Consider the following 27,605-nt stretch of genomic DNA (forward strand, 5'->3'; position numbering starts at 1 on the left):
CATCTTTTAGGGCAAACATACTATCTATTTTTTGGTAAAATCGCCTCTGTAGCGTAATGGTTAGCGCGTCGCTCTCCGGAGGCGAAGATTGCGGGTTCGAGTCCCGCCTGAGGTTAGATATGAATTATTCATTTTCTTTTTTGAAGATACCTAAAAATCGTCTATTGTTACTAGTTGAACAGCCCTTGCTTGTTGCCATTCAAAAATCCAGCTGTCCATGTTTTTAATGCTTTGCATGTTGTTCATATTCACTGTCGGGATTATTCTGGTGTGATCCAACAAAATGCTGAAAAAACTGAGCTCTCTAAAACTTGAATGCTCACTGTAGGGTACTTGGTATATTTGTGTGACTTTATCACTATTGAACTGCTTTTCAATGGATTCCAAGTCAAATCTGGAGGCATCATTTTTCGTTTTGACAATTCGAGCCAGTATCTGAGACTTCGATAGTTCTTTCATCCATTTAGTGGAATTATTCTTGGCTGATACGAACGTCCATCCTGTCGGTCTGATTGCTATGATTTGGGAGAAATCATTTCTGTATGAGTGGAAATATTTTTCTAACTGTTCAAGGTTCATATATTGCATAGGAATAAGATGCACATTGGCCTCTGTGGGGGTGCTAGTGAGAAGTGTATCTAATTCTTCCCAGTGGAAAGTATTAAGAATCTCCCTTTTGGATGACTGCGCGTACAATTTCGTTTTGAGCCTCTTTGCTATGTCAATAGCGATCCTCTCCTTACCAATTGTATAAGTGCCAACGCATATTAAGGGCTTCAATGTTTTAGAGCGTTTCCGAAATGTAAAGAAGTCAGTAATTCGTTGCTGTAGAGGATGTTGATAAACACCTCTGAATATATTCTCACAAAAGGTGCCTACCACGTCAATGACATTCTCCTGCTTGGGAAAATTGTAAGTAGGATCCAAGTAGGTGGTATCTAAGTAAATCTCATTGATTTTATAGGAAGCTAACTTTTGTATCATTTCTTTGTTGATTCGAAAATCTCCACAATGAAGAATGCAATGCTCTTTCGAGTCTCTGAAGAGAAAAATGCTACTACCAGGACAATGGTTAGCATCCATCATAGTTACTTTCACTTGTGTATCTTCAATCTCCATTGTCTCATTGAATGGGAGAATTCTCAAGATTTCTTCTGATACATTGTACTTGAGGACTAGCAGTTCAGCGGTTATCCTTGAACAGTATATGATTCCATTGTGCCAGTTTTTGGTGATGCCCATGTAATGATCGGCGTGGAAGTGAGACAGAAAATAATGTGTTATCTCGGGATGTTGACCATAGCAGAAAGCATCAACTGCAAACTTGCAAGAGGTAAAGTTTAGAATCTTGACATCCGGTATCTGCTTTGCTCTGTTCCTTATGGCATCTTTTGACTTTTCAATTCGTTCCTCGGATGTTATTTTGGGAGCTGATTTGGGTTTCTTAACTTTCTGTTTTGAGGCAGCCTTTAATGATTTGTAAACAAGTTTAGTAGAAGTGAGAAATAAGCATCCATCAACGTGGGTAGTTCTTTCTAGAATGGACAATTTGTCAAGTTGAATCTCACAGACTGGGCATTTCACATCTTCAAGCAATTGTTCTGGACAGCCTAAAGAATCGAGACCTTGGCTGAAGTCAGGCTCAATCTTGTCTTCTTGTTTTATTGTATCAAAACCTTCATCTTCATCAACGGCTACTTCTTGCTCTTCATCCGAGGCAACGAACAATGCATTTTCTTGCTTCAAGGATATGCTGGTCATGGTTGAACTAGTCATTACAGTTTCTCCTTCACTCTTGTTCTTTTCTATCTTGGCTGGCATTTCTTCATCTTTGACATTATAATTACTGCAGCCAGCAGAGTCTACAGCCTCATTACCTGTCTCTTCATCACTGAGCAACTCAATCACTGAGCTCGTTTCTCGGATGAAATCCTTCACCAAATTATTTGTATAAGCAACGTTCTTATTTCCATTGACTTTATAATATGTGAATAACGACCTCTGAACCTTCTCACGTTGAGACATGAAGGAAGAGAAGGTGTTGTCGAAGCATCAACCTGGGAAAGATTGAACAGTAGGTCTTGTATCCGTCTAATCTTCCGCGAGTGGATTCGATTTCTAATCTGAAGCAATGGCCCTACAGACTACTCTTCTATCTAGAACACACAATCACGAGTAAATAAGGCTTTAGGGATGGAAAGTAATATTTCAACACACTTAGATCTTTTCTTTTTACCCCTGTACACACTTTGACCGCATAAAAGCCCATAATAATAATCCGTTCAACCCTTGATTATTTATCCATGATGTTTCCCTTTATAGAAATACTCCTTATTATTATCTATATCACCTATAACATCTTCCCATTCTACCCTGCCCCACGTTGATCTTTCACCGTTTATAGCTTCAAGTGGCCATGATACTTAGCCGACTAAGCCGAATATCAGGACTTCACTTTCGACAACAATATGTACTAAGCCTTAGTCAAAGATCTACACTGATACGGCAGGTCTGCGGTACAAGAGTACGATCTGCTACAGCATCAGAGGAAACCTTAGTAGCAAGAGAATTGGAAACACCGTCTACAGTCCGTCTGCGTCCATATCAGAAAGACTGTATTGAATCCATAATGAAAGTTATTAGAGGAGGTGAAACGAGATTAGCTGTCAGTTTGGCTACAGGCGGGGGTAAAACAGTGATTTTCTCTAACTTATTGAACGAAATACCCAGCAACAAGTACAATGGACAAAAAACGCTGATTCTTGTGCATAGAAAGGAGCTGGCTGACCAAGCTGCCAGAACTATCAAACGTTTTTTTCCACACATGAAGATAGAAATAGATATGGCAGGCTTAAGGCCAACACATGATGACGATGTTGATGTAGTTGTAGCCTCAGTGCCCACTTTGGCAAGAAATAACAGCAAGAACCCACGCTTGTTTGATTATGACCCTAATGAGTTCAAAGCCATCATTATTGATGAATGTCATCATGCAATTTCTGACTCCTATATCAAAATATTACAGTACTTCAATGCCCTATCGAAGGACAGCTCTGATGGGATTATTGTTGTTGGATTTTCAGCTACATTGAAGAGACATGATGCCCAGCCTTTGGATAAAGTATTCAATACTATTGCATATGAAAAAGATCTAATATCTATGGTTAAAGAAGGGTATCTATCAGAATTGTCCATCACCAAAGTCGAAGGTGCCTTTTCTTTGGACGATGTTAAACTAGATAAGACAGGCGACTATCAACTGCAAAGTTTGGAATCATCTGTGAATACAGCAGCTGTTGCAGAACTTGTTTTAAAAACGTACCTTGAAAGAAAGAAAGTGCTTGGGTTGAAATCTTCCCTGTTCTTTTGTGTGAACAAACAGCACGTACAAGATCTTTGTGAGTTATTTTGTGCAAACGGTATCAAAGCTGGGTTTGTCTCTGGCAACACTCCCCTGCTAGAGAGAGAACAGATAATCAAAAACTTCATTGATGGAAAACTCAATGTCTTGATGAATTGTAATGTTTTCACGGAGGGCACAGACATTCCTAATATTGACTCTATTTTCCTTTTGCGCCCCACAAAATCCCGACCTTTACTAAGTCAGATGATAGGCAGAGGTTTGAGACTTCATTCAGGAAAGACCAAATGTTACGTCACAGATTTTGTAGGCACCACTCATTCTGGTATTAACGTTGATGCCACTTTGGAAGGGATAACAAAACGTCAGATGAATTCCCTGTTACAATTCGATCAAGAGATGGTTCATGGCAACAGGGATTACTCCAAAATGCTTGAAGAAGTTCCAGATTATTTACGGTATACGTCTTTCAATGATATAACCAGTTATATTAATTCTATCCCCAAAAACCTTTCAAAGGAAAATCAGAGATCCATAGAGTACAAACTCTACAAGCAGCATTCACTCCCTTGGATACAATTGGGAATCGATTCTTGGGGGGTATCCTTGGCGGATAGAAGCTATCTGAGGATAGACAAGACCAAAGGCAAATTTGAATTGAAACGGTATATTGCAGTTCCTTACCCCAAAAATGGTATCAAAAGAAAAAAGCTGATCTTTCACTCAGAGAACTTGGAAGAAATACTCACAGATGCTGAAAGATTTCTTAAAGAAAAGGGATCCAAGCCTTTATTTCTGGGTTCTTATCCCATCTCGAATAAGCAGTATGAGTACCTTTGCAAAGAATTCATCAACGTTGCACAAGGATCTAGTGGCATTCAAATGGAGTATTTCGTTCCATTCCTGAAGAGATATCTCCGAAAATTGACAAAACACCAGGCATCAGTTCTAATCTTTGCAAAAATGGCCGGAGGGGCATTTGCACTGCAAAGATACATAAAGTACAAAATGTTATCCACTAAGAACATTCAGGATGAAAAGGTTCCAATCCTGAAAGAAGAGGTCATGGACAAATTAGCACAGAAAATCAAAGATAATAAATAATACAAACAGGGAAGTTAAACCGATGGCGACAAAAAACGTATTTTAATCTTTTATAACTTCTAGCAACACTGATGCATTCTTCAGGTTGGCTTCCTCGATAGTGTTCCCTAAAGATTCAAAGAGATTGACTCTTTGGCTCGTAAGTTGGAATTCATGGTTTTCTATAATATCCTTGAAATAAAATTTGACGAATTCAAAAAGGCTGCGAACAGTGTCAGATGATAAAAATCTGCGAACAACTCGTTTACCATCTGATGTACGTATTTGAATTCTTGTCGAATCAGGACCTTGTGGAGGCTCTTCATTTTCAATTGGCTTTATAGCAAGAGTTGTGTTGTTATTTATAATTTGAATAGAAGAGCCCTCAGACTCAGAAGATCCTGGAGCAGATTCTTCCTCGTCGCCGTCTTCTTCAGCATCCTCCCATGCAGAGTCTAGGGAAATCAATTCAGCTTGATTTGATCTTTGTTGTGGTAGTGGTGTTACAGATCCAGTAGCTCCCGTTAAAGAGTGAGAGCTCAAAAAATCAACCACTTGTTCAATCCAATCACTAATATTAGGAACAGTACTCCAGACCTTCAACCTTTCTCCCGTCATTGGATCTAAGATTGCAATGTGAGGGAAGCTTTCAAAATGATAAAAATTGGTATAATCATCACCGTTTACTGAATCTTTTTGGTACTGCAGGAAAACGAAATTTTCGTGCACTATATCCTTGATGTCGGTATTGGACCAGAAATCTCTATTCAACATTTGGCATTGGAATTCAGTAGGATCTTGAATGTTGATTAAAATCCATTTCTGCTTAGAACGGGCTTCGGTTTTTGCTGTGGCCAGGTTGTATTTTTCCATGATATCAAATGGAGGTCTGAACAAATTAGCTAACCTCCTTTGTGTAGCTGTCATATTGTCCACATCTATTCCTCTTGAGTAATTGCTTCTATGACGCTGGACTATATTACCTTCTTCATCCATGATGGTTTCGAATTGATTATCCACATCGTCATCAATTTCTTCTTGATCACCCCCAAAAGTTTGGTTGAATATGCCCGTTGGTCTAGAGCCGAAAATAGCAGTGGAGGGATCAATGGGAATACCATTTCCAGACACTGGGTAGAGTGTGTCAACTAGTTGTTCGGTGACCGGCTGTATTGGGGCTCGTACTTCGTCATTGTAGGCGTCATTTTGTAAATCTTGGGCCAGCTGTTCGTCGCTTCGAACAGGATTGTTGTCTGTAGCTGTCGCATCTGTACCATGCTCAAAGAATAGAGATACAGCGGTATCAATATCACCTCCTGCCATTTCTATAAATTGCTGAGCCACCGCGGCATCTTCTGTGTTTGTGATTGCTAAGAATGTATCCACTGACGACATTGTTTATCTAAAATTAAAATTGTCAAGTGAGAGTGTGAAATCGATTGCCAAGTGAAGGAGGAAGGTCTATTTATTTGCCTTTCGATTTATGAGCGTGCGTAGAAGGAGGATATCTCGGTCGAGCTCATCGTCGTCCTCAATTGAGTTCTCGGGACCCTGGGACGAACGCTGTTGCGCTGGGAACATTCGCGAGGGATCCCAGACGGTATCCTCCTTATTCAGTAATGATGGTGTTGGCATGGGCTTTATCTCTTCCTCTAGTTCTTTCGATAGCCTTTCCCTTATTTCTTCTCTGGCCTTCGAAACATCTGCTAAATACTGTTTCCATATGATATCTCGATCTCTATGCAATTCTTGGTCGTACAGCTCAAAATCATATCTTGTCTGATTCTCCAAGATTTTCATCTCCGTCACATAGGGTTCCAATGCCTGTTGAAATGCATGCTTAAATATAGGTATATCGATCGGGTTTGCAGCAGCCAGTTCGTTGTTTCTCTTAGCCTGTTTTTGCTTTTTTTCGAAAGTCGAAAGATCTTTGTTCAGTCGGTTCATGGTCGAATCTATTTGATCCACCATCTCATCTATTCTCTCCAGGTAATTTCCTGCTAGAGCCCCTGATATTTCTTTGTAGTCGTTTTTCAATTTACATTGCAGTTCTTCTATGATATCCAGATCATCGATTTCGTCAACGTGTTTATGAAGAGTTTCAGTTTGGGATAGACTTAGTATTTCGTCTTCCGGGTCGCTTTCAGACGCATTTTTTTCTTGAAGATCCAGATCTTCACCGTGGGGAGGATCTTTGGATTTTGAGAGCGTCATGAGAACCTATAAAGACTCTATAACTGCCTTGTTCGTAGCTCTTTTAAGCAGCCTAGTGATGGTAGTGTGATGAGTTTCGATATCTAAGGCTGTCTTCGCACCTTCAAATTGCTTCCTTCCTCCGCCTTAGTACAATCCGACCTACGTTAACATCCATGCTTCTGGGACCACTTTACTGATTTATCAATGACGTGGAAAAAAATCAAGGCTACTCAAAGCGGTAGACCGTTTTTTGATGACATTGATGAAGTCATAGTTTATATTCAGGACGACATAGGTCTCTACCAAGATAACACTAAGCTGGACAAGTTTCAAACGGTCAGATTCTATCTAACAAATAAGCGTTTGATATTCATTAATGAGCTTTTTCCGGAGGAGAACTATTACATATTACTTCATGAGATTCAGGAGGTCTCCTTGTACCAAGGTTTCATCAATTCCTCCCCCAAACTAATACTTGATTTGGTTAAGACCGAAGGAGAAGAGACGAAAAGGATGTACAGAATTTCCTGGATTTGCACAATTTGCTCTTTCAGTAACCACGTTCAGTTAGATAAACCATTGGCTAAGTTTAATGAGGCTAACAACGAAATCAATTTTAAATGCTCTATGTGTGGTATAAAACCAGAAAGACTTATACTAAAAGATGGATCCTCTAAGGCAGATTCCTTCGAACCTGAGCTCAAACCCGTAGAAGCAACAACAGCGTCCAAGAGAAAGCACAGGTGTCCTCAGTGTACGTTTGTCAATCATCCTTCAATGCTGAATTGTGAAATGTGTAATTTTCCTTTGAGAGATAAGGATAGCTTTGATGATTCAGACATTCTACTTGGATCCAAAGACTCAACCACGTTCAAATTGTCTTTTCATGATAAAAAAGTTCAGCCTTTTAGTGATAAACTTCAGCATTATATTGAGAAGAGCCAGCATGATTTTCTCAAGCGGTTCAATAGGATGAACATGAACGTCGTTCAGCAACCAGCTTCCCCTGTTGGTCCTTCAAAGGAAACTCCAAAAAAGGGTATCCATGATCTAGAGAATAATTCCTCAAATTTCATTGATAGTTCTTTTCTTAATGATTCTCTGAGTGGTTTAGGGAGACTAATGAGACATGCTGAAAAGCTTATTCGGCTAAGTGAATCCATGAAACCATTGATGATGAACCTGCATCAGTGTTCACATGAAAATCATCAGTTGATTTCCCTGTTAAAGTCCAACAAACCTCCCCATAAAATCAACAATGGAATTATAGTGGAATCTGATACAAAGAAATCACTTTATCACAAAGAGGTTGCCCGACAATTGGTAGAATTTATTTTGAATTACGATCTGGTGCAAAACGACTTTATCTCATTATGTGAGCTGTACAAGTTGTACAACAAATCCAGAGGGCTCAATCTTTTATCTCCTTCAACTTTCAAACTCATCTGTGAACAACTTGAAAATGTAAACTCAATCGTGAAGTTGTATCAGATTGAATACCACAACAATAACAGCTTTTACATTATTTCGAAAACTAGTTCCACCAATTACAACCTGTCGAACAAAGTCAATACGTTGTTGGAGGAAAATCCGTCAGATTTGAAACAACTTCAAATCGCTATGAACAACTGTAACTTCTCCATTCTCAAATCTGTCGTCGATGAACTCTGCAGTGAAGGTGTGATTGTATTGGATCAGTCAATCGGAGGCAATGTATATTACATAAATCATTATTTTTAAGCATTAGTCGTCTATACTATGTACTATTATTCTTTGATGGTAGCTCTTCTATTTGCTGAATCAAAAACTCTTTTTCTTCGTTAAATACAGTATCTTTGTCATTATAGTTGAACTCTTTCAGGAAGAAAAGTAATTTCTCTCTATTTTTTATCAAGATATCAAGAATTTGTCTATTCTTTTTCGGGTTTGCCACAAAAACTTTGAATACCTGAAACGATTCATACTGAAGGTTCTTGGATTTATCACTGAGGTTAATCATGATCAGCTTCAAATTGGAGGAGTTATTTACATAGTCCGTCATTAAATTATAATTGGATCGCTGCAAAATCAACTTGGATAGTAATTTGATTGACTGTCGTTTTGTGACATAGTTGTTACATGTGATGAGCTTGTTGATGTTCTCTATGAACCTGTCGAGATTACTTTGTTTGCTAAAAAACTCTTGTACCAATCCATGATGGTTGGCGAGCAGATCGTTAAGCGTGATGAGAGCATCAGTGCTATTTTCAAATGAAGATTGTTGGGAGTATTTGAAATATTGCCAAAACAACTCACTGTTCAAGCAGTACCGGCAGACCTTTTCAAACTTGATACATTCTCGCAGTATGTTGCTCAATAATATGTTAATATTGCTATGATATTCGGGGGCCTTCATGAGTAATTGAATGACATAGTCGTGAGTCAAGAGGTAATCAATAGTGGGAGACCGATTTCCAATTTCTCTCCTCAACAAAGATGTACACAGGATATAGACATCCTTACGTGAGTTGAATTCCAAAGTTTCTATGTTTAGTAGTAGACGGTACAAAAGATCTGTGATATAGCATTCGTTCGCCAGCTGACTGATCTGGTCGATGGTACTATCAGTCTCTGGGCTTCCGACATTTGAACCTGCCAAGCCAGGGATGGATAAATCAGCGGTGTTACTTCCGACTCTGTCCGTGTAGTCACTTGGAGAATCCGCCATATCGAGCCTATCGTCATTTTCGTCGTCCAACTCCTCGTAATTATCTATTTTTCCTTGTAGTATGATCTTGATCTGACTAAGGTTCTTGCTGATATCTGCGACCACCTTTTTTCGGTTACTGTTGTCCGTGGGGTAAGACTCTAGTTTTGTGAGACTATCGTTCAAGTTCCGAACCAGCTCCTGAGCCTTGGGGTTCCTCTTGAACAAAAAAGCCATTGCAGTTGTTTATAATATACGGAGTTCTGAGTACAAAAGTAGAAGTTCCTTATGGAGGAATGGTCAGTTAATTCGCGGAATGTTCATCGTCCGAATGCTGGATGTTCTCTTCGTCATCTCTCCATCCTCGGTCTCCTGTACTACCTCCCAACATCAAATGATTTATGCATAAGTTGAGTTGACCCTGCATTGAATAACTCACGGACATCGACGAAATGAAATTGAAGCGTCTGGAATTTCTGCAACTTTCAATTCGATCTGATGTAATCTCCGCCTGGCTGTCCAACCAGGTAAGATTTTTGCGTTGTAAGCAATGAATTGGCGCTCCTCCATTCGCCTATATATATAATGCAGAAATATCAGATCAGATAAAAATTCTCGGCATTCTTGGAAACCGTTAATTCCACTGTAAAAGCCCAAGTCACGGGAACTGGGCCGAAGAATGGTTTTTCAGCAACATTTTTCATGTCTACCAACCACATATTACGCTCTTGGGACTCTTGGATTAAGTTTTTATTTCTGGTCACAGTCAGGACCCCGATGGAAAATGCCCCAACATTGCCACATGTTTTTCACCTACCTATTATGTGGTGATACTCCCTCTTGGAACTACTGCCAAGAAAATTACTGTGTAAGTTTCTCCCCTTCAAGGGGCCCGTTTATTAAACGTATGATTTGTTAGATTGGAATTGACCAAGACTGTCTGATTATGCTTAAATTGCCTTTCTCTCAAGTGGCCTCCTGCCAATTTCAGATTGATGCTGGAGCCGGGGATATGCACCAATCTGCATGATCTTGCTGCAACTCTTGCAACATCTTACCCATAGGAAAGAAACTTCTCCCTTGAAGTCGAATTATAAAATGCTAAGGTCTAGCTCCCTCGTTTCATTTTGAGCTATCCTCAGTACAGTGCTTTATATAGCAAATGAAATTCAACGTTTTTCGTAAGAGCCAGAACGAAAGCGCTTCAGGTTCTCCGGAAAGCCAAAATACCGATACGGAAGCTCAAACTCACGTCACATTGCTTCCAGGTGTTGCTCGTGCCGAACTGCTTCGTCATGCTTGGTCAAAGAAGACTCTAATTATTGCCTATGCTGCTCTTTTTTTGTGGCGTTTGTAATCCAGTTCTGCGGTGTCGCCAGTAGAGCTTACACTCCATACGCCACATCCTCATTCAGGCAACACTCTATGTTAACAACTGCAACAGTTGTATACAAGATCGTATGTGTCATTTCACTTCCATGGGTTGCGCGTATAGTAGACTGCTTCAGTAGAGTGACTGGGTTCTTCATTGCCCTGGTATTCTTGATAGCTACTTACGTTATGTTTGCTGCCTCCAAAAACGTTGGAATGTACTTGGCTTCACAAATTTTCCTGGGTATTGGTATTCCTTCTTATGTCATGATGGAGAGGGTGTTCATTGCTGACACCACTCAGATCTTGAACAGAGGATTGTGGACTGCTCTGCCAACAGCTGTTGCTTCTATTCCCACCCTTTACGTCGCCTCTATTGTAGCAGAAAAGATGCTGGAGCATTCCACCTGGAGATGGGGCTACGGAATGTGGGCTATCATCATTCCTGTTTCTTTGGCACCGTTGATTCTTATTATGTGGAAATTGGATAGAAGGGCCAAGAGATATGGCGTCACACATAACATTAAATCCACCTTAAATCTTCCCGAAGGCAGCTGGTACAAAAAAGTGGCTCACCTGTTGTACGTTGAGCTAGATATAGTTGGAGGCCTGTTGATGCTTACTGGTCTTTCTCTCTTCTTCCTCCCCTTTACCCTTACAGGATCAGCATCAATCTTAAGATGGAATGAAGCCACTACAATTGTCCTCTTAGTCATTGGTTTTCTAATTTTGGTGTTATTTGTGTTGTGGGTCCTCTCAAAGTTTCCCAAGAGACCGTTCCTCAGTGTAAGCATTTTGAAACGCCCATCGGTTTTGATGGCATGCACATTACCGCTTTTTGATGCTATTAATACTTCCTTATCAGGAGCCTACTTTCCTTCCGTACTGCAAGTGTCAGGTCACTTCACAGTTGGAGAAGCTGCCAGAATCCCTAGAGCCGCCAACGTTTGTCAAATGGTCGGTGCGGTCCTGGTTGGCCTCTTGATAAAGTACACCAAGACTGCAAAAGTATTTATGGTCTCAGGAGTATGCTTAATTGTCCTCACTCAAGGGTTCTTCTGCTATCTTGCTAACAATAATGGTGGATTTGGCTCAGAGCTTCATTGGACTGTAATTAAAGTGTTTGAAGGTTTCGGAAGGGGTTTCTACAACATTCCCACAATTATTTCCGTGCAAGCTAACTCGGATCCATCACAGATAGCTCCATCCATTGCAATGTTTACCATGTTCAATCAAATGGGTGCCGTAATTGGTAATTCTATTTCGGCATCAGTTTGGAATGAACTTGTAATTAAAAGACTGACGCAGTATCTTCCAGAAGCGTCTAAGAGCAGAGCTAGAGAGATTTTTGGAAACATCAGGGTTGCAATTGGCTACGCGGAGGGAACTCCAGAAAGAGAGGCTATCGATAGGGCGTACAGAGAGGTTTTGCAGAAACAGGGATACATTTCGCTCGGGTTCCTAATTCCAGCTCTTATTTTAGTATTTTTCATCAAAGGGTTCGATCCGACACAGCGAACATCAGTCAATGTTGGTGATGATGGAGAAGTGGTATTGACATCAGCTCCTGGAAAGGACGGCGAAGCACAGCTAAATACCATAGCTGCGAACTTATCTTCCTCTCCATCTAACTCTGATATTTCAGAGGAACGAGAAAGTTCGGAGATTACTTCACAGGAGAAAAAAAGTGAACTCAATGAGTCGGAGGCCAAGTAGATGTATATAAAGTAATTCATTTGTTTATTTCGAATTTCATTTCAAAATGTCTTTCAAGACCAGCAACGATGTATAGGTGTGCTGATTTTGCCCTGCTTGAAGTGAGATGATGAATGAAATGGAAAAATCTTACAGCTAATATAAATCTCGCTGTTATTTTTAGTACAAATGCCTCTATGGCCAAGTTGGTAAGGCACCTCACTAGTAATGAGGAGATCATCAGTTCGAATCTGATTGGAGGCATATATTTTTACCAGACAATCCAGGGTTCCCAAGACATCTTAGCAATCAAGCTGTTCAAAGTTCGCCGGATTCACCTAAATTTCAAACGGCTGGTCAACTGGTTTGAGATAGCTAGTCTTTCAAATCTCACCATTCACCTCAATCCAGATAAGTTCAAGTGCTCAAGACAAAGTCGTCCCCCAACCAAGCTCTCCATTTTACTATCTCTCGTTTGCAAATTACCTATCTGACATTACCCACATAAGTTACCTATACCATGTCGACAAACTCCAGGAAGAAGCTCCTGTTGATGGTAAGTGAGCAAAACCAGTGAATTGGTGCAAAAGTAGCTACTGACCTATTAGGGCCGTTCTGGATCGGGAAAATCATCAATGCGGTCGATCATCTTCTCCAATTATTCAGCATTTGACACCAGACGATTAGGAGCAACAATTGATGTTGAACATTCAAATTTGAGATTTTTGAACAATATGACGTTGAACCTATGGGATTGTGGTGGCCAGGATGTGTTTATCGAAAACTTTTTGAATACCAGCAGCCAGAACCCCAATTCAAATAACAACATCTTCAAGAAGTGCGAAGTATTATTGCATGTCTTTGACGTTGAAAGTAAGGAGGTTAACAAGGATATCGAAATTTTTCAAAGAGTATTGAAGAATTTGCACCAATTCTCTCCCAATGTCAAGGTATTCATACTATTACACAAGATGGACCTAATTCAAGTTAATAAGAGAGATGAATTGTTCAAGATCATGTTTGACAATTTGCAGAAAATAGCAAACCCATTTCACTTTAAGCTCACTGGATTCGCGACTAGTATCTGGGATGAAAGTTTGTACAAGGCGTGGTCATCAATCATCTGTTCATTGATTCCAAACATTTCCTTCTACCAGCAAAATCTTTCCAAGATTAACGACATACTAAATGCAAGGGAGATTATACTGTTTGAGAAAACCACTTTTTTGGTGATTTCTTCTACGGACAGGAAACTGATCACTAATAACGATGAATTAGACCCCAAAAGATTTGAGAAAATCTCAAACATAATAAAAACTTACAAACAGAGTGTGAACAAGATAAGAACAAACTTTGAGACGATAATTCTTAACGGCATGAATACGTCCATATACTTGGCAGAGTTGACCAATAACATCTTCATTATGATCGTGATGGATAATCAAAGAAATGATGACGATTCAACTGCAATTGAGGATGAAAATTTGATTTTGGAGGACATTAAGATTGCAAGATCATTATTTGAAAAAGTAGAGAACGTTTGACAAGGTGTCTAGTGTGTATAGAGCAGGTATAGACAGACAGTCTAATAGCATGGTGCTACCCTGCAGGGGGAAAAACCTTTTCTGCTTATAGTACGTACTGGCAAAGAGGAAAAATATAAGAGGGCTTACATAACTCCCCTAAAAAAAAATAAATACCACGTGATTTTACAGCCTGAACGACGGTTTTACTCGACCTGATATTGTTCGTTTAAACTTTATCGTAAACGAACCGTACCTTTTTTACAAATGGGCAAACTAGCACAACTAGTCCTACATCCGCTTGAGCTTCGAGCTGCAATTCAATTGTTCGTATCTTTACCCGTCTTTTCAAGGCAGATTTGGATTCAAAGACCTTAGTACTAACTATTCATCCAGCAAATTCTTCAAACAATCGCTTCACCCCAGACAGCCAACAAATGAACGTGAAACACTCAAGCACTGCTACGAGCTACTAGCATTGACATCCAGATCTTTTTGTACCGTGATTTTGGAACTTAACCCCGAGTTACGAAATGCAATTATGATTTTCTACCTTGTATTAAGAGCCTTGGACACTGTAGAAGACGATATGACAATTAAACCAGATATTAAAATTCCTTTACTTCGCTCATTTGATGAAAAACTAAACCTCAAGTCGTGGAGTTTCGATGGTAATTCTCCTGATGAAAAGGACAGACAGGTTCTTGTGGACTTTACAGACGTTCTCGAGGAATATCACCGATTGAAACCTGTTTACCAGGATGTCATAAAAGATATTACCCATAAAATGGGTAATGGTATGGCTGACTATATTACTGACGAAGAGTTTAACTTGAATGGCGTAGCCACAGTGAAAGACTATGATTTATACTGTCACTATGTTGCAGGATTGGTGGGTGAAGGACTTACTCACTTGATCGTGGAGGCTGGTTTCGGAGACCCTAAACTTGAGGACAATATGCAACTTAGCGAGAGCATGGGATTATTTCTGCAAAAGACTAATATTATCAGAGATTATAGAGAAGATCTTGATGATGGAAGAAGTTTTTGGCCCAAAGAAATTTGGTCCAAATATGCAGACAGCTTGTCCGACTTCTCCAAACGGGAAAATTACGAAAAAGGATTGGACTGTATATCGGAACTTGTGCTGAACACAATGGACCATATCAAGGACGTACTCGTCTATTTGTCATCTGTTTACGATTTCTCATCTTATAATTTCTGTGTCATTCCACAAGTTATGGCCATTGCAACCTTGGCAACAGTTTTCAGAAATGAAAAAGTTTTTGAGACTAATGTCAAGATCAGAAAGGGAACAACTTGTTATTTAATTCTGAAAGCCAGGACATTTGAAGGAGCCTGTGAAATATTTAGTTACTACTTAAGACAGATTCATCACTCATGTCCAATTACCGATGCCAACTATATCAAGATAGGAATCAAATGTGGCGAATTGGAACAGTTTCTAGAATCTTTGAATCCAGCTCCCCACGTCCCACCTGGTGCCACCATTCCACAGACACCTCACTTTGTCAAGGCTGAACGCAAAAGAAAGCTTGATAGAGAGTTGGTTCCTACACTGGCTATTGAAAGTTTGAAATGCGATGTTTTCCTTTCATTAGTTGCATTAGGATTTTTGGGTGTTATATACAGTATATCGTCCTAGATGCAGATGCGTACATATCAAACGTATGAGGTAGAGTTAACCAATCGAAGCTAGCCTTGTGGCATTTGTGTGGTCAATACCGTAACTATACTCACCAAAACCATCTATTATCTGATGATTTTTTCTAGTCAAAATTCTAATGGAAAAGTAATCATCTTCGGGATGAAGCAATTCTCTCCAACGGCCCCCATCAGGGTTATTAGAGTGTTGAACATAGTAATTCAAGAACTCTTTTAGCTGGAAATCATTAGTTTCCTCAATTACCATCTGGATCAACTCTAGTATTTTTGGTGTTAAATATTGGTACTCATTAAGATAGTTGAATAGAAAATAGTTCAGTGTGGAATGAGAGTTTCCATGACATTGACTGAGCATTAAATGATAGTGACACTTTGGGGATAGCTTTTCATTAGTTATTGATTTGTGCAAGATCGTGAATTGGTATGCAGTCAGCTTAGAAGGAAATGTTGACTTGAAATAATATGAGTATAATTCTAATAATTTGGGACTTAGTAACTCCACAGGGACTGACGACAGTGCTAGTGTTTGCACTCTTGTTTTAATGTGAACAAAAATGGACTCTAGCAGCTTCTTTTTTAATTCTAGAGGTGAATCATGATTGATTAGGTCATCTAAGAGAGCTTTGAAATTGTTTCTGATGTCCGCGGTGGTAGCTAACTGAGGATACCTCAAAACATATAAGTCTTTGGTGTTGATATCCACATTGATATCCTTGCAAATGTCCCATACAGTCAGATAATTTGTCTCCTTATTGTTCGCATAGCATTGAATTAAGTGGCTAGCTAGTTCATTGTCCAGAGTAGATTGATTTCTCAATAATAAAATTCTTTCAATGACAGTCAAAGTTTCATCTACCAGTCCATTTTCACTAAAGCAATTCAAAAACTCTTTAAGGGTGTTTTCGTTAAAGTTGTAATCGTTAAAGAAGAGGGAATTGTCATCCTTCAATTGTAGTAATCTAGCCAACACTTTGTGGTTATTGTATTGTACCGAATGGGTGGTTAATCTGTACAATGTTTTGTCAGTTATAAAATCATGAACTTTGTTGTTTTTCTCTAATAATTCAATCATTTTCAGGATATTTGCTTCATCATTCCTCTCGGAGCTCCATCTGATGAGATACCCCAAGTGAAACTCGTTCAGAACATTGTTCAAAGGTTTTGTTGTAAAGCCAGCCTCATATTTTGAGATCATTATCCAAAAAGAGTCAAAACATAGCTCATATTGATTAGAGTTGAAGTAGAACCTTGTCAATATCCGCAAATATTCATATTTGTCCGAAGTGCCAATGGTTTTCAATAAGCCTAAATATCTTCTAAGAAGCAAAACAGATTGACACTTAGTTACCACTTTTTCCAGCTGTTCTCTTAGAGGAGCAGATATCTTGCATCTTGGGCCGTTGTGAGAAATCAGTTCTTGGGCTAGGTCTAGACTCGTATTAGCCAATATTTGTATTTCTTGAATCTTTTCGTCTTTCAGTAATCTGTCAGTGTTACCAATCAGGTCGCATTTGTGGTTGATTGACTTTATTATCTCGTAATATACTCGGTTATCTGGGATAAAATCTTTTTCTTGCTTTAGTACGTTGCATAATCTGAATACGTTGTTTATTGTTTGAGGCGTCCTATTGTAGGCTTTCATCTTCAGGCAGATGTTAAGATTAAGCTGATTATTGTCTTTCGAGTTTTTCCGAATCTCTGTGATATCTCTATGGATCAGATCCTGTTTACGGGAGACATTTATACTATTCCCTCCTGCATGTGTCTTAAAGATGGGTCTGATATGCTTATACCTTTTGAATATTAGCATTAGAGGTGCAAAAGTGGTAGAATGGAAAGATAATCGAAGGAGCGAATATCAAAGTTGGACCCTTCAGTAATGCTTCCGAAGAGTGAGCGTGATAAACTAGAGATGTTCATCTAGTAGTGTAGGACTAAACTTTGCAAGAATAGCCGTATACTTCAAGAGTAGTAGTAAATTTCGTCATCAACCCCTTGTAGGAGTTTCTTTATAACCCATGACATTTCTCCATGTTTCCTCCTGCGATGGGGTTCCCTCGACGCTTCTTTAAATCTTTGAATATTAATCCCCCATCCTATTTTATCTCCTTCCGATCAACTAATGCTACGACAAATCAGAACGTTTTGTCGTTCAGCTAGCGCCAAACAAGAGTCAAAGTTCAATGTCTTTGACAGAAAAGTCAAATTGCTACAGAGAACCAGGGCTGCCAATGATGAAGAAAGTTTACAAGTTGAATATCTGCGAGATGAAATAGCTAGAAGAACTGTCCATAGGCTTTCATTCATAAAAAGGGAAGCGATGAACCTTTTGGATTTTGGATGTGGCTCTGGTAACTTTGTAAAGACGCTATTGACTCCTACGGAGGATGAACTTATGAAAGATAATATCGATAATGTCAGGCCCAAGCTGAAACATGTGTATATGGTTGATAGCTGTCTTCCACTTTTGGAGAGAAACTCGTTTGATGACTCGTTTGTTACAAAGATCAATGCGGATGAAGAAGAGTACAGCCATGAAATATTGCAGAGAAAGGATTTTTTTGATTGTGCCATATCCAACTTATCACTCCATTGGATAAATAACCTTCCAGGAACGTTCAGGAACATAAACGATAGTTTGAAAGAGGACGGGCTATTTATGGGTTCTATGTTTGCTACAGACACCTTATTTGAATTAAGAACAAGTCTTCAGTTAGCTGAAATGGAACGTCGTGGGGGAATATCTCCTAGAATTAGCCCCTTTGTAGACAGCTCTGATTTGGGTAATTTGCTTCAAAAGGCAAACTTCAACCTAGTTACGGTGGATGTCGAAGAAATCATCGTAAATTACCCAGATGTTTGGTGCCTAATGAGAGATCTACAATTAATGGGTGAAAATAATGCTATTGCTAACCCCCCAGGTCCAATCACAAAGGACATGCTGATAGCATTGGATCCTATTTATAGAAGCTTGCATGGAGACGAAAAAACAGGTGCCTTACCTGCAACTTTCCGCATTGTATTCATGATTGGCTGGAAAAAGAGTGACAAGCAACCAAAACCCTTGGAACGAGGTAGTGGTCAAATATCTTTGAAAGACGTCCTGTAAATATTATTTTCCTATTTGTTTCAAAAGGGTAATCGCCCTACATACTTTTCCAAGCCGTTGTCATTCCAATCCAGTTTTTCCAATAATTCCAGGGTACCGTCATAGGCCCCTTGTTTTTGGTGTTTCCAATAGTATAATTCGAATAGCACTTGAATACTAATTTGTCTGACGTTACTGCTTTTATGTTTTAAGGATAAATCAATAAGCCTTTTCATAATTCCGTGTTGCATTTCTATGGACTTTGAATCTGAACATTCCTCAGCTTTTTGATATATCCATTTTAGAATGGCAAGACAGTTGCCCAATCTCATGATGGGTGCCTTGAGCTGAAGGTTGTACACTCGCACAAACAAAGTTTTTAAGGAATCCCTCTCAATTTTAGTAAGAATGTTGGAGTCAATAAGTTTCACAATCAAGGATAAAGTACAGTTGTACAACTTATTTGCTCTGTCTTTATCAGTAGGATTTGCTACGAGTTTCAAGTTACTCATAATATTGACAATAATTTGAGAAAATTCATCATCATTGAACTCGTGAGCGATTATCATCATAACTAGAGGACGGAGGGCTGCTTTAACTTCAGGTCCAACAGATCTGGAAGAACCAACTGAGAATGCGTAACCTTTCCAAAAAGATCTTGAGATCTCTGAAAGTTGTTCATTTTTGGCTCCAATTAGAGGGATCAGAATTTCATGACGATATATTTCCAGTATGTTACGGAAGTGAGTCGCATTAGTACGAGGCTCTTTTTGTAGGTAGCCTTGCCATTCTGGATGGATTAGTAATAAAAGCTCCAATGATTTCCATCTGAGACGTTCCATTGTTTCAACGGATAATCGAAAAAGTTGAACGTCAATACTATTCTCAAAATCCTTGAACTTGTGAAGGTTGTTTTCTATTAGATTCATCATAGCCATTCGAATGTAGGAGCCTACGTCTCCTTGGTTTGTGATCGTGTAATCTTCTAAAAGGTCAATCATTCTTTCTAAATGCAAGTCATGGTCATGATTACTCAAAAAGTAAGAAATGGATCCGATCAACCCCGCTCTAACTTCATAGTCTATTTTCTGGTTGAATACTAAACTCAAGAACTCCTCAAAGTTGGAGCTGAGAATGCTTGGACAATATCCCAAAGCTTTGGAGGTTATCTTGTTCTTGTTTTCAATATAGTATTTCCATTTTTCTGTGTATTTTTTTGGTATCTCAGTCCTGAGGTTAATTATGAGGGTTTTGAATGCTTCATAGACTTCTTCACGACTATCCTGTCTGATAATGTTGAAAGTTGTTTCCCAGTTAGTGTCTGTCAAATCATACTGCAGTGAGTTTAGTATTAGTAAATATTCTTCACCTTTGTGGAAGGGTGAAATGTGAAAGTCAAACTCAAACGTGTCTAAGGCTGGCTTTAATCTTGATGCAAGTTCAGTTATCTTGTCATTAGTTAAAAGTGAGCTTAACTTTGAGATAGCCATCAACGATCCATCAGTGGTGGGCATACATGCAAGGTAATCAATAATATCGTCAGGAGGTGACCCTTCTTTTATTAGGAGCTTTACCAAGATATCACTGCTCTCACATCTTACTGTATAGTTCCAGCCAATAACCAGATGCTTTAAAAACTCAATAAAGTCGGTCCTCATAAAACCTTCAAGTTCATCTCCGATTTCAATAGGTAGCTGAAATGATCTTTGCAAGTTTCCTAGTTTCACATAGTCCAACAGTTCAATGAGTTTGATTTTAAGTTTATTAATTTCGGATCGAGGAGCAATTGTTGCAAGAACAAAATCACCATACCTACCTAGAAGCTCTTGGATAACTGCTGCTGAAGCTCGTCGAATCATTAGATCAGTGTCAAAACAAGTTGAAAACATAAGCTGTTTGAAGAGGACAACCAGACATTCACAATCTTCCCGTGAGTGAAACATTTGTTTCCTAATAAGAGACCAAGACAGAAAGCACGACGAGTCCCTCACGTTATTTCCAATCGAATAGCTTAATCTCTGTTGAACCACAAAAATGGTTTGGCATATAATTGAAGTTAATAGTTGTAAATACTCACAAGGAATGAGAGATTCAAGAGCTAGTTCCGAAAATACAAGTAAAACGCCATGATACTTGTTTATGTCGATCACATCCCCGTCGACTTGAATGTCAAGGTTCAGTTTGGTTGATAACAGGTTGATGTCCAACTCTTCAATCAAGCAGTTGACAATATCTTTTCGAAATTCTTCCGGCAACTTATGCGATAGCTTCCCAAATTGTCGTGAAACTGTGTACCTTATCACAGTTTCTTTGCTGTCAATATAGTTCAGTAAAATATTAATAATATCTTCCACCTTATCAACCTGATAGGTGCTTTCAAATATAACACCAATCTTGCCAATATTCTTGATCAAAAGTTTCAAGAGCACAACATCTTCCGTTTCAGCTAGTTCTGTGACAAAGGTGTCAAACTGCATATCAAGGTACGGCAGGATATCCGCGTGATTGGCCTTTTTCAACACCAAATTGTTACATCTCAGAAAGCTGATCTTATCGTTCACGGTTCCACGTAAGGGTAGAGACTCGTAGAAAAGTGACATTACTTCGCTGTTTTTGAACCTTGTGACGAAATTGGCCATTAAGTAACTGGCAGCTTCGTTCTCCTTTCCAACCTTGTTTAGAAATGTCGATCCTAACCTGAATATACTTTGATTCTTTTCAGGTGTCAATGGGAAAGGAGACAGGATTAGCACACCCAACCAAAGTAACAGCAAGCAATTTTCTTGCCAGCCTATTCCATATTCCCGAGAGTTTTGTAGGCGAATAATGAGACTGTCAATGAGGTAAAAGTTACTATCCAGGCAATGCTGAACAGTTTTATATCCTCTTAACTTTGTGATTTCGTAAAAAATAACCCCTATAGTGTTGGAGAATTCCGTAGAACCAAGATAGTCTAGCATATTGTTACTTTGATAAGCACTAAGAAGGGATGACACGAACTTTTTTAAACTTTTATCAATCAGCTGCGGACACGGTTGAAACTGTTGGATTTTCTGTATCAGATCCTTTTCTTGTTGGGAACTTCTTTCTTTAGATAGTACCTGTTCCAGTAGAGTATCAATTTGGTCCAATAGTTCATCAGCAACTTTGGCAATTGCTATCTCTGAATTCTCCATTGTTATGGCATCAGATACAATAACTGAATCTACTAAACAGAATTATCTGATGCTGGTCACGTGAAAAATTCGACCTGGGTGTTTGACCCATGATGGTTCTTTCAAGGTTTGAGGGATACTATTTTCAGTACCATAACCTTGAGTATCACAATTTGCAAGAAATGAAACTCCCTCGGTGAGGCTGGTACTAATGCTCATTAAAGAGACGATCTTGCAAGAACATTGGGCATCCTTGATGTGTCACATTCATATACCAAATCGGGATACATAATTTGTTTTGTTTTTGTTTGTCCCAAAACGGTATATATACTAAGAGTAGCCTTTCAAGGGTGAAACTGTCAAAATTATATAAAGATAACGGATAGGACATGGTAATGAGGCTGGAAATAATCTCAGATGGCAGTGGTCGAAAGAATCTTTAACAACATGATGCCTCAAAAGACCAAGGGACCCAAGAGGTCTGGCAAGGGAAAAAAAGTTGGTGATAACGCAGACAATGGGAACAGAAATCAAGCCTTGGGCCACATCGACGAAGTCAATTCTATTGCTGATATCAAGGATAAACCTTCTCTTCTAGGATGTGACCATTATGATGACTACTTTCCCAAAGTATCACCTTATGAGATAATTGGTTTGGAAATTAGTACCACTTCCAAACCTGTACCAATTGAAGTTAGCTCCATAAAAAGGCTCAATGTCTGTTTGAAATCAACCTTCAAACAAACTTTAGGACTCGAAGAATTTTCTAATGCTAGAAATGATCCAATTGAACGTCTGGTTACCTTCAAGAGAGATCAGGAAAACTTTATTATGGCCGACCAAGGGTTCAATCGCAGTCAGAACTTTACTTTTGACAAACCTACTGCCTCCAAGCGTAGTATTGTTGATAACTTGGAATTCAAGTTCACTACAAATTCCAACTCTTCCAATGGAGCAAAGACTCCGATGTCTATCTTTAAGATTCAGAATAAACTATTCTCTGATGTCCCTACTAAGTCCAAGAGGAGAAGGAATGAAAAGTTGGATAATTCAAGAACAATTTCAGTTAGAACCGTTCTACGGATGGTTGATTACTCTTTGGTTTCTGATGGAGAGTTTACAAGTATGAGTATGAGTGAATGTAACACGCCAACGAAACATTGCAATGTCCTCATCAACGATGATGACTTGGCGCAAGCAAAACGTTTGGTCTTTTAAACAACTCAACACCATATTTTGATCTTAAGTACAATTATAATTATAATACCCCTTATTCGGAAACAAAATCTTATTATTATGGAAAAATCTGAGACTCTGACTCCGGCGAGTAAATGTATTTACATGCTGAATGACCATCGACTACATGGTCCCTTGTTTATTGGGCTTTGTTACTAGTTCCTTCAATCTTTTCTTTCCAAAGTGAAGCCAGGATTACTCTTTCTTTGCAATCTCAGTTGTTTCTGTGAGACATTTTCTTCACTTAGCTCAACCTTGACTAGCTCTTTCACCGTAGCCAACATACCAGCCTGTTGAGGATTCACTTTTCTGAAAGAAATCTTGCCTCTTTTACCCAGCCCCAATTTAAACAATGTGTCCTTGTATTTTTGAGGCATCGCAATCGCCGATCTCAGCTGCGTGACTTTGAAGTATGGCATCTCACAAGTACTTTAACCAAGAAACGAAAAGTTTAAAGCGTCTTTCTCGAGACTCTTCGAGTTGATAAAAAAATTACAACCATACACCATTATTATGTAAGATCTACAAAACTTTCAAGATTCTTGTCAAGCTCACTGGTTATGTCTGACAAACTACCCATCAAAGAAGCACTCTTGGGTTTTGTTTTTGGGTTGAGGACTTTCTTTGCAACCGTCTTTGGTTTCTTTGATCCAAAGTCTGGATCATTCTCGTCATTTTCCTTTTTCACACGTCTCACTCTCTTTTTCTTGGCTGCAGGCCCTGACTTCTTAAAGGAAGATGCCCGCTTCTCCTCGTCCTCTTTCAAGAAAGCATGCCACTCTTCTAAAAAGACTTCAAGATCCTTATTCCATATTTGCTTAGCGCTAAGTTTCAACAGTTCAGTTAACTGATCTTCTTTCTCAGCTTTTTGCAGTAGCAGTTTATGATACCTCTCTCGGGTTAAAGACCAGATTGGCATACCTAAGAGATAATCATAAGAAGCAAAAATGTTCACTGATTTGTTTAAAAGATTTTCATCATCTATTTCTTCTTCTTCTTCTTCCTCGACCTTGATCTCTGCTTCCGTGATCTCTTCCTGATCAACCTGCTGCCAAATTGGTTTGCCATCTTTAGAGAACTTTGGAAAGTTCAATCTTTGTAACTCTTCAATTAATTCAATTCTCTTTCTGTTATTTACTCGGAGTTCGTTTTCAATAATCATCTTGACAAACCGAGCCTGAGAGCTTATTTTCTCCAACTGATTTCCAAGTACTTCTGCTAAATGATCCTTACGACGTTGGTAGAAGTCCAGTCTGACATGATAATAGTCTTCAATTATTTCGTTCACGTTGTCATACTTCTTAATTTTTCCAGCAGCATCAAAAGCAACCATGTTGCCAACGTTGATTGTAGTGATCAACTTAAATCTTTCTTTCAATCCCATTTGCAAAGATTTTTTCATCTCTTCTTTAGTTAAAGTGATTACAAACTTAAGATCCATTCCATGCTGTTCTTCCATATCCTTGATCCAAGATTTCTGTTTTTCACTCCCTGCTATACCATTCAATAAAAATTCTTTCATGTTGATCGTCCAGGTCTTGGCTGGGATTTCAGTAATCTCTATTGTTTCGTCATCAATCTGCTCTATGTTACCTTCCATTCGAAATTTATCAGCGCTTATTTTGGTAATGGAACCATTCCAGCCACGATACCATGGAATCATTTCCTCCATTTCCTGACCATCCATCAATCTCCTAATGTTGGCAACAATGTCAACTGGGTTAAAAGGGGGGATGTTAGTACTCCAACCAGTTCCGATACCCTCTGAACCATTGATTAGTAACATAGGTACAATAGGCAAGTACCACTCAGGTTCAACTGTTTGTTCGTCATCCTGCAAATAGTTCAGCAAAGGATTATCATCGACATGAAAAATTTTTCTTTGTAATCTTCGATAAGTCAGTGAAAATATATCTTGCTGCGGAGGCATCTTTACCTCCTTGAGCTCTGGAACCAAATCCTCCAATTGGCTGTAAAAGGTTTAAATTATTACTGCCCACAAAGTCCTGAGCCAAACCAATTATACTTTGAATCAGTGATTGATCACCATGATGGTAAGCACTATGTTCACCAATATAACCAGCAAGCTGTGAAACCTTGATTTCGCTTCTTAGGTTCCTTTTATAACAACCGTAAAGAATTTTTCTCTGAGAAGGCTTGAAACCATCCAACATTGACGGAATGGATCGAATATTATCTGCCATACTGAAAAGAATCAACTCTTTATTGATAAAGTCGGAAATTGGGATGATGGATAAATCAGGATCCAGATGTACACCGGGTTCAAATCCACGAAGCCATTCCTTACGATCATCAGCTTTCTTCTTGGAAAATGCCAAATCAATAAATCCAGGGTCTACGTCTTGCAAAGCGTGAAACGTTTTCATATGTTTGTCCAATTGTGAGAAATACTCTCTCATTTCTTCGGCAAGAGATGTACCCAGACCTTTGTAGTACTTCTGCTTAAACGATTCTGTATTCTGCTCTCTCCAAGCTTCATACTCAGGCATACTATAAAAGGGAATTACCTTACGTTTTTCTGGACCACTGGTAATGGTAACCTTAACAATGGGAGTTATGAACTCCAAAAGAAAGTTAGGAACTTTCAGTAAACCTGGGAAGGAGCTTTCCAGGAAGTTTATAATCAGTCCCTTAATATGGGAACCGTCGTGATCCTGATCAGTCATGATCATTATGTGACCGTAGCGAAGAGAGTTGATGTTTTCAGGAGTATAATTCTTCTTGTGTTGGAATCCCATAATTTGTTTGATAGCCTGAATTTCAGCATTCTTCATGATTTGATCGGCACTTGCTTCTCTCACGTTAAGCATCTTACCTCTTAACGGATAGACGCCGTAATAATCTCTACCAACAACAGCCAAACCTGCAACAGCCAACGAAGAGGCCGAATCTCCCTCTGTGAGAATCAGCGTACATTTGTAACCTTCTTTGGTACCGGCTTTGTTGGCGTCTTCTAACTTGGGGTATCCAGTAATTCTATTCTTTCTGCTCCCGTCATTTTTCTTTAACGCCTTATCAGCATTCATGGCAGCGATATCCAAAATGGCATCCACAATTCCTGTTCTCAAAATTTTCTTTATAAAGTCATCTGGAACTTCAGTCTTTTTGCCTCCAAATTGTGATGCTCTGGTGGTCAACTGTTCCTTTGTCTGAGAAGTGAAAGCCGGATTTTCGACCAAACAGTTGATAAATAGAAACATATTATTTTTGATCTGAAATGGTTTTATCATGGCTTTTTTGTTTTTTGTCTTGATTTCTTTTTCAATCTTTTTAACAATCTGATCTGCAATGAAATTAACATGAGTTCCCCCTGAAGTGGTGGCAATAGAATTCACAAAGGAGACCTGATTGAAGGTTGAGTCTGAAACAGCAAAAGCAATCTCCCATCGATCGTTCAATGTTTGATAGACGATAGTTTGAGAAGGAGAACTGGAACTTGGAGGTGGAAGTAACGAGCTGTCTTCTGTTTTGATCGGATCATTCTTGTGCTCCAGAGCCTTGACGTACATCTCAACGTACTGCTTGAAATTTCTGATTTTAAGCTTTTCACCGTTAAGTTTAACGCTAATATCACGAACAGATCCACAAAGATCAAAGACACGTCGGCGTAGAACTCCCAAGATATCTTCATCCAGTTCAGTCATGTTGAACTTTGCTAAGTCTGGACGGAAAGAAACCTTGGTATACTCAGTTGCCTTTTTTATTGATTTGATAACAGGCTTATCGGTTTTACCCATGTTTTGACTCCATCGCTGGGTATATAATTTTCCCGAAGATTTATCGTAAGTTTCCACGATAAACTCTGTGGAGAAGATGTTACATAACTTGGCCCCATATCCATTTCTGCCACCAGTGACTTTCTTTTGGTCATCATTGTAATTACTCGAAGTTAACAGGTTTCCAAAGATCAGTTCTGGAATGTAAATAGTGTTCCTTATCGTGAATTTGGACTGGAATACCCTTTCCATCATTTTTCACCTCAATCAGATTCTCTTCAGGCTTGATAGTAACTTCGATGTTCTTCATGGAAGGATCACGAATCTTGTTGTCGGCTGCGTTAACAAGGATCTCATCAAATATTTTGAATAACCCTGGAACAATGCTCACAACTTTCCTTTCCATAGATTCCGTTTCCTTGTTGTAAATCCATTGTTCGGATTCGTGTTTCTCTACGGAGCCAATATAAGTGTCAGGACGTTTCAAAATATGCTCTAACTGAGAAAGTTTCTGGTATTGGTCGGAAACATTAACATTGTTTGCGGTGGAGCTTCTAGTGGTACCATTCTCTGAGTTGTTAACTGCACTGCCATTTGAGGCTGGTGGTGTCTTCCTCGTGGGTTTAGCCGCGGGCTTATGTCTCTTTGCCTTGGGTGAGCTGCTTGCGGAACTCACAATAAAATCATCATCACTGAAGCCTTCGCTGGAAGACATGCTAGTAGTGCGCTGTTTCCAATATAAACTATGTGAATAGAGTTGGAGGAAGAAGAATTGCTAAGACAAGGTT

At 39.1% G+C, this 27,605-nt stretch overlaps 14 protein-coding genes across 14 annotated transcripts; 7 read left to right on the forward strand and 7 right to left on the reverse strand.

Moving 5' to 3' along the window:
- Positions 1-150: 150 nt before the first annotated feature.
- Positions 151-2,025, reverse strand: PAS_chr3_0308 (uncharacterized protein; the record flags this gene model as incomplete). The annotated part of the gene is made up of 1 exon (XM_002492482.1): positions 151-2,025. The coding sequence occupies one exon, from the start codon at positions 2,023-2,025 to the stop codon at positions 151-153; it is 1,875 nt and encodes a 624-aa protein (XP_002492527.1).
- Positions 2,026-2,416: 391 nt separating this feature from the next.
- On the forward strand, positions 2,417-4,465 carry PAS_chr3_0309 (uncharacterized protein; the record flags this gene model as incomplete). The annotated part of the gene is made up of 1 exon (XM_002492483.1): positions 2,417-4,465. One exon carries the CDS (start codon positions 2,417-2,419, stop codon positions 4,463-4,465), a length of 2,049 nt encoding a protein of 682 aa, XP_002492528.1.
- Positions 4,466-4,507: 42 nt separating this feature from the next.
- On the reverse strand, positions 4,508-5,839 carry PAS_chr3_0310 (UBX (ubiquitin regulatory X) domain-containing protein; the record flags this gene model as incomplete). Its single annotated transcript, XM_002492484.1, has 1 exon — positions 4,508-5,839. One exon carries the CDS (start codon positions 5,837-5,839, stop codon positions 4,508-4,510), a length of 1,332 nt encoding a protein of 443 aa, XP_002492529.1.
- Positions 5,840-5,905: 66 nt separating this feature from the next.
- On the reverse strand, positions 5,906-6,658 carry PAS_chr3_0311 (Hypothetical protein; the record flags this gene model as incomplete). Its single annotated transcript, XM_002492485.1, has 1 exon — positions 5,906-6,658. One exon carries the CDS (start codon positions 6,656-6,658, stop codon positions 5,906-5,908), a length of 753 nt encoding a protein of 250 aa, XP_002492530.1.
- Positions 6,659-6,844: 186 nt separating this feature from the next.
- On the forward strand, positions 6,845-8,380 carry PAS_chr3_0312 (Component of the ESCRT-II complex; the record flags this gene model as incomplete). The annotated part of the gene is made up of 1 exon (XM_002492486.1): positions 6,845-8,380. One exon carries the CDS (start codon positions 6,845-6,847, stop codon positions 8,378-8,380), a length of 1,536 nt encoding a protein of 511 aa, XP_002492531.1.
- A 16-nt stretch (positions 8,381-8,396) lies between these two features.
- On the reverse strand, positions 8,397-9,563 carry PAS_chr3_0313 (Component of the RAM signaling network; the record flags this gene model as incomplete). The annotated part of the gene is made up of 1 exon (XM_002492487.1): positions 8,397-9,563. One exon carries the CDS (start codon positions 9,561-9,563, stop codon positions 8,397-8,399), a length of 1,167 nt encoding a protein of 388 aa, XP_002492532.1.
- A 925-nt stretch (positions 9,564-10,488) lies between these two features.
- Positions 10,489-12,413, forward strand: PAS_chr3_0315 (Transporter, member of the ARN family of transporters that specifically recognize siderophore-iron c; the record flags this gene model as incomplete). Its single annotated transcript, XM_002492488.1, has 2 exons — positions 10,489-10,595; positions 10,706-12,413. The coding sequence occupies 2 exons, from the start codon at positions 10,489-10,491 to the stop codon at positions 12,411-12,413; spliced, it is 1,815 nt and encodes a 604-aa protein (XP_002492533.1).
- Positions 12,414-12,912: 499 nt separating this feature from the next.
- On the forward strand, positions 12,913-13,936 carry PAS_chr3_0316 (Cytoplasmic GTP binding protein; the record flags this gene model as incomplete). The annotated part of the gene is made up of 2 exons (XM_002492489.1): positions 12,913-12,948; positions 13,001-13,936. 2 exons carry the CDS (start codon positions 12,913-12,915, stop codon positions 13,934-13,936), a joined length of 972 nt encoding a protein of 323 aa, XP_002492534.1.
- A 246-nt stretch (positions 13,937-14,182) lies between these two features.
- Positions 14,183-15,581, forward strand: PAS_chr3_0317 (Farnesyl-diphosphate farnesyl transferase (squalene synthase); the record flags this gene model as incomplete). Its single annotated transcript, XM_002492490.1, has 2 exons — positions 14,183-14,241; positions 14,312-15,581. The coding sequence occupies 2 exons, from the start codon at positions 14,183-14,185 to the stop codon at positions 15,579-15,581; spliced, it is 1,329 nt and encodes a 442-aa protein (XP_002492535.1).
- Positions 15,582-15,617: 36 nt separating this feature from the next.
- On the reverse strand, positions 15,618-17,411 carry PAS_chr3_0318 (Hypothetical protein; the record flags this gene model as incomplete). Its single annotated transcript, XM_002492491.1, has 1 exon — positions 15,618-17,411. One exon carries the CDS (start codon positions 17,409-17,411, stop codon positions 15,618-15,620), a length of 1,794 nt encoding a protein of 597 aa, XP_002492536.1.
- A 312-nt stretch (positions 17,412-17,723) lies between these two features.
- PAS_chr3_0319 (Hypothetical protein) lies at positions 17,724-18,710 on the forward strand (the record flags this gene model as incomplete). The annotated part of the gene is made up of 1 exon (XM_002492492.1): positions 17,724-18,710. The coding sequence occupies one exon, from the start codon at positions 17,724-17,726 to the stop codon at positions 18,708-18,710; it is 987 nt and encodes a 328-aa protein (XP_002492537.1).
- A 20-nt stretch (positions 18,711-18,730) lies between these two features.
- On the reverse strand, positions 18,731-21,865 carry PAS_chr3_0320 (Tubulin folding factor D; the record flags this gene model as incomplete). Its single annotated transcript, XM_002492493.1, has 1 exon — positions 18,731-21,865. The coding sequence occupies one exon, from the start codon at positions 21,863-21,865 to the stop codon at positions 18,731-18,733; it is 3,135 nt and encodes a 1,044-aa protein (XP_002492538.1).
- A 396-nt stretch (positions 21,866-22,261) lies between these two features.
- On the forward strand, positions 22,262-23,062 carry PAS_chr3_0321 (Hypothetical protein; the record flags this gene model as incomplete). The annotated part of the gene is made up of 1 exon (XM_002492494.1): positions 22,262-23,062. The coding sequence occupies one exon, from the start codon at positions 22,262-22,264 to the stop codon at positions 23,060-23,062; it is 801 nt and encodes a 266-aa protein (XP_002492539.1).
- A 182-nt stretch (positions 23,063-23,244) lies between these two features.
- PAS_chr3_0322 (Essential type II topoisomerase) lies at positions 23,245-27,532 on the reverse strand (the record flags this gene model as incomplete). The annotated part of the gene is made up of 4 exons (XM_002492495.1): positions 23,245-23,499; positions 23,607-24,844; positions 24,945-27,014; positions 27,061-27,532. 4 exons carry the CDS (start codon positions 27,530-27,532, stop codon positions 23,245-23,247), a joined length of 4,035 nt encoding a protein of 1,344 aa, XP_002492540.1.
- Positions 27,533-27,605: the final 73 nt, after the last annotated feature.

The sequence above is a fragment of the Komagataella phaffii genome, chromosome 3 (genome assembly GCF_000027005.1).
Source record: "Komagataella phaffii GS115 chromosome 3, complete sequence".
Lineage (NCBI taxonomy): Eukaryota > Fungi > Ascomycota > Pichiomycetes > Pichiales > Pichiaceae > Komagataella > Komagataella phaffii.